Source organism: Branchiostoma lanceolatum, chromosome 1, assembly GCF_035083965.1.
Source record: "Branchiostoma lanceolatum isolate klBraLanc5 chromosome 1, klBraLanc5.hap2, whole genome shotgun sequence".
NCBI lineage: Eukaryota > Metazoa > Chordata > Leptocardii > Amphioxiformes > Branchiostomatidae > Branchiostoma > Branchiostoma lanceolatum.
In genome coordinates this window covers 21664813-21673084 of record NC_089722.1, presented here as the reverse complement: position 1 = coordinate 21673084, position 8272 = coordinate 21664813, and the positions used below count along the sequence as shown (strand labels likewise).

At 39.2% G+C, this 8272-nt stretch overlaps 2 protein-coding genes across 2 annotated transcripts; one reads left to right on the top strand and one right to left on the bottom strand.

Moving 5' to 3' along the window:
* Window positions 1-710: 710 nt before the first annotated feature.
* Window positions 711-5649, bottom strand: LOC136441314 (rRNA methyltransferase 1, mitochondrial-like). The gene is made up of 10 exons (XM_066437540.1): window positions 5196-5649; window positions 4878-5016; window positions 4137-4308; window positions 3345-3582; window positions 3026-3145; window positions 2636-2715; window positions 2263-2356; window positions 1889-2003; window positions 1433-1552; window positions 711-1129 (listed from the first exon to the last, which is right to left on the bottom strand). The coding sequence occupies exons 1-10, from the start codon at window positions 5529-5531 to the stop codon at window positions 1092-1094; spliced, it is 1452 nt and encodes a 483-aa protein (XP_066293637.1). The 5' UTR covers window positions 5532-5649; the 3' UTR covers window positions 711-1091.
* A 205-nt stretch (window positions 5650-5854) lies between these two features.
* On the top strand, window positions 5855-8048 carry LOC136441376 (transmembrane protein 128-like). The gene is made up of 4 exons (XM_066437640.1): window positions 5855-5990; window positions 6586-6877; window positions 7303-7410; window positions 7591-8048. Exons 2-4 carry the CDS (start codon window positions 6598-6600, stop codon window positions 7698-7700), a joined length of 498 nt encoding a protein of 165 aa, XP_066293737.1. The 5' UTR covers window positions 5855-5990; window positions 6586-6597; the 3' UTR covers window positions 7701-8048.
* The last annotated feature ends 224 nt before the right edge of the window (window positions 8049-8272 follow it).

Below are 8272 nucleotides of genomic sequence, written 5' to 3'. Positions count from 1 at the left end.
TGTTTTTATTTTGCATTTCTACATCTCGAGGCAGGACTATGAGATCAGTCAAATGGCTCTAAGTTGTTGCATCTTTTCTGTGCACTAGATCTACACTAGTTAAAATATTGATGATAGGATATTATATTTTAAAACTTCGTTTCATTTGAGAGGAAAACTAAATTGGAGTGGATGCTGTGAATTATTTGTTTCTTTGCCTCATTGGCCTCGTTTTCATTCTATCATGTCCGCTGCGTGAGAAAGGTTGAATCCATTAAGTGTATGCAGGGACATGTTGGTTACTCTTTGGATGTCTGCACTGAACAACATAGACTCCATTCCAAGAGGTTTTTTTGATATTTGTAATATTTTCTGATCTACACTCCTTGGGTTACTATTGTATATGACTGCACAATGTGTATTATGATCACCTGCCATGTCAAAAAAGGAGCTTCTGGTCTATTGTGATGGTTCAAGTGAAGACCTACCCTGGACAAATGCAAACTTAGCAAGTAACCCAGAAGCCAATAACATGGCTGACCTGACAACTAACTTTCCCAGGAGCATTACATGTACATTAACCGCAGCGACTCTCGAGGTAAAATGTATTTTGCTTGCATTATATAGGAAGACACTATATAATATACAAACAAAATATGTCTTCCCACCAGAGTCGCCGTAGCTACATGTACATATATTTTATCTCAGGCAGAAAGCAATGAATACATCAATGATATTGACATTGTTCTTTTTATTTCTCATCTTGCTTGCAATATTACATTACAATAGTTTGTCTTAATTATTTGCATACAGGTTCAGTTCATTACATGTGCTTACCACATGTTTCAATGCAAAGCACAATGCAGACAAGGCTTAATAAGAGGTTCTGCACCCACAGTAGATCAGCCAGGCGAGACTTATGCTTGTCTGTAGCTGCCATGCATCAGACCCTGAATGCTTGCGATTGATAGGCATCAACTGCTTACTAGTATCTTGCCTTATTATCAACAATATACTGAAGCAGGCTTTCTGCTACATAGCATACGTCAATGTGAGGTTCTTCCATAGTACAGTAAATTGGAGATGAATTCCCTGAACACTGCAATGCTGAACTACTTTCTGCTGGACAGGATGCTGTGAAGCAGAATTCCTGAAAAAAAGAACATGATTTGAATCATATTGGATGCTACAATGTGTGAGGTTTCTTAACACTGGGTGCATGTACTTTAAACTGTTTATTTTCTGGGTTCAAAACCCAATACCAATGCATGATACTGTACAAGGCTCCTTTCAGCATATTCAAAGATTCATGTTTGAGTTATTTGTTTGCAAAGTTGCAAAGTTAAATGGGTGAAAATGTTGCTTAGTATCTCCCTAACACAATCAATATACAGTTCTCAAACTGAAAACTACAGTGATGTTTTAATGATACAATTGGTGACTTGTTTCCCACCTGTTGCTACTGAGACGTTGAGGGAATCAATCCCAGGATGCAGTTCTCTCCCAGGCTGGATGGTCACCTTAGTCGTACACAAATTTTCCAGCTCTGTGCTCAGCCCATGGCCCTCATTGCCTGTGAAGTGTGAATGTTGTACATTTCATTGATTGTAAAAACAATGGAATTCATCTCTAAACACATAAACCTCTATAAAGAATGGAAGTTGTCTCTGAACATTTCAGTCTCATAATAGGAACAAAGCAGCATAAGAGATAGCCTCCACCAGGCCTTCCTTTGGGCTTATGGATCATAGAATTTGGCAAAAAAAGGAATAATTGGCCAGGAGAGTCAGTCCACAGCAAGGTCAATAATTAGCACGCTTGAAAATGGAACCCTTTGGTGGCAAATATCATCCCTAAAGCTGGCGTAGTTAGTATGGTAGAGACTACCTAAGAGAAGAGGTCCTCTTACCAAGAACGAGGACTGTAGGTCCACTCAGAGCAAAGTCACCACAAACAACTGTGTCCTCCATGTCTTCAGTAGCTGCCACTGTTCCGACAACTGTCCATCCAGAACTGCTCAAGTTCTGAGAAAATGGTACAAAATAAACTTAGCAGTCCAAGACAATCTTTTCACTGTAATGATCTTCTTTAAAAGTATTGGGGCACATATTATAGATAATACATAAGAATAAAATGGAACTATCTGGATATACTTAGAGAAAAAGAGCTGCAAGATGAAAAGACTTCATTAGAAGCCATCTATTCTATATGCAGCTGGCAATATGAAACAGATATACCCTGCAAGAGTGCTGAATTGTTTTCCAAATTGCAGTACTGACATACCTGTAAGAGTGCTGGAATGTCCTCCATAGAGTATACTGTCTGGGTTTCCATGGCTCCTGAACTAGCTTTGCTCACCACAGGGGTCAATGGGCTACTACAGATGGACACAAGATAAACAAAGATGTATGCATAAACTGCAAAAAGTTACAAAAGTAGAACCAGCATTTGGATACATGTATATAACGTCCAGTTCTTAAGGCTTTTCTCATTACAATAAACATATTTGACATTAACTGAAAACATCTCTATTGAACTTCATATTCAACCTCAAAATTACTCAACTGACAGTAACATACAAAGTGTTGTAACAAATAGAGCTCTGTTAAAAAAAGTATGAAGGTTATGTGAGAATTTGTGTTTGCAAGATTCCTACCAATTACTGCTGCTGGCTATAATTCTGTCCACTCCAAGATAGTAGGATGACCTCAGGATGGCACCAAAGTTCATGGGATCCTAAAAAAAGGAAAATTAAAAATGCATTTGTAGTTTGGTGGAGGGGTACACTAAAGATGTTAAAGTTATGAACTAACAGCAGGATTCATGGGAAACAGGTATGTGGCATACATTCCTTTGCAATCTTGCAGAGTGCAGACCAAAAATCTTTAGTATCAACAAGGAGGTTATATAGACTTGGTATCAACAAGTTAATTTTCTGTTGCCCAACTCTGTAATTAACAGGGAATCGGGTACCAAACGGCTACTTTAGAGTGCTAGAGGTTAAACATCTATATGCCTGTTTGCCATTGTGAAGAAAGTCACAAACCTGTACTTCATTCAAAACCAGCCAGATAGGAGGTCTCTCTGTTTCCGACTCTACTGCTGGGCTGATATCTTCCAAGTTAAGAGGCTCAGCTCTTCTTTTGGAAGCTTCTAAACACACTCCCTACAATGTATAGAACACAACCTTTATAATCATAAATTGTTATTATCTGGAATCAGGCTATCTAATTTTTCTTTATTTCTCCTCAGGTATCAATGACAGAAAAAAATCTACCAACTTATTGTTTACAAACCAAATATTCAAAACAAACAAATTCTTTCTTGGAAAAATTATTGGATAAATAAGGGAACCACATACGTACCTGGTGTGTTCCTTCACCGATCATCTTTGTCATTCGATGTTTGGGTATTCTGACCACTTTCACTTCCTGCTCATCTGCCAGGCTTTCTATCTCCTCGATCCTGTCTGCACCTGTCTGGTAGGGTCCATCCTTCAGGAACAGCTGACTGAATGACCTCTGCCCCCTCTGTAGGGCCAGTAGGCAGGGGGCAATGCCATATAGGAACTCATTACCAACTGCAGGGGCATGCTTCAACTGCCTGTGAATGAATGAATAAATTAATGCCTGTGAAGAAACATAGGGAAATTTGTGGGCAAGGGCTATCTGAAGAACATCAACCATCTTTGGATCTTGTGGTATTATATAAAAGTCACAAACTTGATTTTAGAGGTGAAATCTTCTCAAGACTACAAAGTTGAAATAGTAAATAAAAAGATACCTGTATATTCATTTATTTAAACAGGGAAATGATTTTGTGGTAAAAATGGATAGGAGATTTTCATGGTGTTTTGGGTTTACGGTTGAAAAAATCCTGTAGTATAGTAGTAATCCATTGGAAACATATATTCGTGAGTCATGAATTTGCGATGGAGAGGTCAATATGAAAAATAAAAAAACTGTGATTTAAAGCATTTCAAACACATAACATACAAATAGTCCATTTTTACCAAGGCATTAGTCTGACTAAATCGTTCTCCTAGGCATTATTTTAAAAAAAGAGACTTTTTCTAGAGAATTCAAAAGGCCACTCCTCATTGATGTATCTTGAATAATTTTGCATGAGAGCTGGAACCATCCCAGCTTGGGCTGTACCTGTTCTCATTCCTCTGCTGCCTCTGTGGCTGTTCCCATGGCAACACGTCTTCGTCGTCGCCATAGTCTCTTCTACCCTCTGTCCACCTCTGTGGTGGTCTCCGTCTCTGTTGCCATGGCGACGGCTCATCATCCTCATCCCTCCATCTGTCATGTCTCCAGCTTCCATAATCTTGGGAAATTTAGGGAGCAAAATAAATTCCAAATTAGTTACTTTTCTCAGGATAATTCCATAGCCTTTTTGAGGCCATAGGGGCAGTGGGTTGTTAATCCATTGTGTCTAAGGCACGGTACTGGAAGGCAGAGCCCGACCCTCTACCCCGCCACTGCCTTTTATCTCCCGAACCAAAGTCAGGTACCAATTTTTACACCTGGATGTAGTGAGGATAGTTGTGATAACTGCATTTCCCAAGGACACAATGTCTAGCCAGGAATGCTAGAAATTGAACCTGTGATCTATCGCTCGTGTCCGCTAGCTTAGCCTTAAGCCACTCGACACCACAGAAAAATTAGTGACCATTCGAATTTGGCAGTAATTAAAGGAATTGGCTTATCAAGGTATTGTGTTGCTTAATGCTTGGCCACATGAGAAGCTTAGGATTGGAAAAGAGTAGAGTAGAGTAGAATTTCCGGTCTGGTAGGACTGTTTCAGTTTAGACCGCTCTTCATTGTTGAATTCTTGTATTAAACCTATAAGTTAAAACAACTTCATGTTACGCAAGACTTTGTTGTTGTACCCACCTTGTTTCCAGGGTTTCTGAGCAGGTCTCCCAGCTCTGGGTCGGGCTGACTTAGTCTCACGTAGAAAGTCCTCCTCAAAGTTCCCAATATTCTTGGCTCTGATTCGCTCCATGGAGACAGGAACATGATTGGAATTCACCTAATATGAAAATCAATTTTTTCATTATAAGTTATATCATATATGAACTCCTTGACAGCTGTAAGTTTTAATACTTGCTAAATTAATTTTCAACGTTACCAGTGACACTGTATTGCTATACAAAAACATATAACTTATTATAAGACGACAAAACGTATTAAATATACATGAAATTTGACCTTGGAAAAACGTCTGCTGTCATCTTCATCAGTGCTCCAGTCTCTCTCTGAGCTTTCCGACGTAAAATCCACCTCCTGCTCAGATAGATTCATCAAACGTCTCTCCAGTGCCGAGATCTCACGCCTAGGCTTCTTAAACTTCTTCGGTTTTCGCATTCTGTCTTCTACGTCCACGTCTGTTGACATGTACCTGGCTACACATGATCTGACGTTGGTCGCCCCCCTCCCACCTTGCTCCAGCTTTAGAAGTCCGCTTCTGACGGCCTCGTTTGTTGTAAAGGCTCTTGACTGTAACACGGGGTACCACAGATGCCTGGAGAACAATCTAGTCGCCATGGTAAGACGGTCAAAGGGAGTACAAGTCTACTCTGAAGGAAAGAAATCTTTATGTGACGGGCACCATGAATATCGTCTGCGCCATGTGCTGAAGCGGTCAGAGGTCAATAGAAGAGTTCAACTCAACAGAACCCAAAGACAGCTATATTTAAAAAATGTGAAGATAATGCCTTTGATAAAGAAATATTTCAATAGAAAAAGATTATAAAAGAAATTCTAACTTATAAAAAGACATGTTTTGAAAAAATAAAAGTTGAAATAAATAAAAGTTGAAATAATGCTGACGGAGAAAGGCAAGATTTCATCACACCATTTTCGATGTACAGTGGTATAGTCCAAATAGCTTTGTGAACATTTATACCCGGAAGCATTTTGACTGACAACAACTCGAAGAACAGCAAGGTTTGGACAGCTTTAGACCAACTTGGAGCTGGTTTTCATATGCAGGAGAGCTTGAAGGTAAATCATGCTTTACGGTGAACGAAAAAAAAGTAACGTTAACAATTCAAATCACTGTCTTTTTATAGGTGTGGTCAAGCAAGGAAAGAACCTTCTTGGGTCAAGTGGTTTCATAATTTCTTATCACACAGACTGTTTTCCCTATTAAAGAGTATCTCTGAGTGAAAAGTAACGTTATGGTCAGATAAGTAATATATTCTACGGTGAATTGAAATGGCAATAAAAGTAGTAGTGATACATGGTAACTACCATGTTCAGATATGATAAATCAATATATAATATTACTTCAGAATCTGAAATTAGTCTCATTGTCATCATCTTACCAATGCCATCCCTTTTTTCAGGCCTGAAGAAGTTTACAAGTCTCTTATGTTCAGAAAATTTCAAATTGATGAACTTTTTAGTCTTTTGTATTTTAGTCGTAAACGTCTCATTATGCTTTGTGAAAGTTTGTATTGAACCATGGAATTTTGAACATTGTTCAGTTACCAGGGCAAACCCTTTGTAATACTAGCCTGGTTAGTTGCTAGTTGGGTAACCCTGGGCTGGCTGTACTTTTTACAGCCAAATAAATAAATCACTGATCTTTCATCAGGACTAATCAAGAATGGCCGACGACAACGACAGGTCTGCGGTGCTGCGTCGCAGGGTTCAGACCCGCCTGGCAGAGTCCATCATGCAGCAGCTGCAGGACGACTCTCAGGACAAACCTCCAGCAAAGGAAGAGAAGTTGTCCCGCATCAACGTCCACACCATCTTCTGGCTGGTGGCGTCCATGGCCATGTTTTACTACACAGACATTGCTGTGGCCCTGAGAGTGGACCCCAGGATCAACTGGCTGTGGTTGTTTCCTGGTGCTGTGATGATGGGACTGAATGTTATTATAGGTGAGGAGATGGAGACTATAAAGTTTAACCTTCCCCTTGCTGGGGATACATCTATGCACTAGCTCAAGTATTGGTTACAGCCAAAGATAGCAGGGAGAGGGTCAAAGATAAAGCTTGACATGTTCAGGTGCACAGGTTGATAAGCAATGCCAGGGAGCCATTTATATGTTGTTGTTACAGCTGGTACTATAGGAATACTCTCCAAGCAGAGGTTTGGCTCTGGCTGGTTTTTGACAACATTTTAGGTGTTTTTGTCAAATGTTCTATTTTGTCCCATTTTCTGGAGTGCCAACACTGATGGTCCTGTATTGCCACTATGTGCACAACTGTTTTATTCCATTCAAACAATTTGCACATGAGAACTTGTATCTTAAATATACAATCCATAAGGTTTGTGATAGAACCTGACTTTACCCTTCCCACAGGTGTGTTCCTGATCGTGTGGCTGTCCTGGATCAAGGGTGTGAGTACTGATGAGTGGGAGAAGCTGTACCCCAGCGCCATCCCCACAGCTACAGCTAGCTTCATCGTTGGTAGGTACAGTCAAAACACACTATTTAGAAGCACATTGATATCCTTAATCAATGATTAAGAATCTTGTCCTCTTTAGGCTATACATGTACTAGTACTAGTTAGAAAGCTTATGAACTATGATTTGCATTGTCAAAGTATCTTCTTCATTGTGAAAAGATTAGTACCATTTTCTTTTTCAGGTGGTCTGTGCTGCATGGTGGGTCTGTGGCCAGTGTGGGGATTCCTGACTCCCATCATACTCTTCACCTTGTTTATGGGTGTTGTCATGGTGATCTCACTATTCCCATGACCCAAGACTACTGAATGCTGTAGTGTCTTACTTATGGAATTCACAAAACAACTTGGAGCTGTTTGACCATTTACTCCCCTTTTCTTACCAGGAATAAGGATGGGATCACATTAGAATAGTCTTGTCAATATTTTGTACATTGTTCAACAGGAACTGAAAAGTTGTTCATTGATACAGTTGCTTGGTTGATGAACTGTTGTTTCTTTCTATGCATTCCTTACCATTTGATTTTACATATTGTGTGGTTTGATACATTGTGTTAAAGCTTTTAGAAGCCTTATATAACTAGTATTTTTACCTTATTCTGTACTATACATAGGAAATAAAACAATGATATTTTTGTCAGAACTGTTGGATTGTGGTGTTATTTGTTCAAAATTGACACAGAACATATTCTGTTAACAAATTTTTCTCTAGCCTTCTAACTTGTTATATGATTAAATTGAATTAAAGACTAGAATGCTTTACAAAGTACATACAATGTATGTACATCAACATCCTACTAAGACTAAACTAAGTGCCTAGGCTTGCACATGTATTTTTGGACCGACATATACACACATATATGTGTA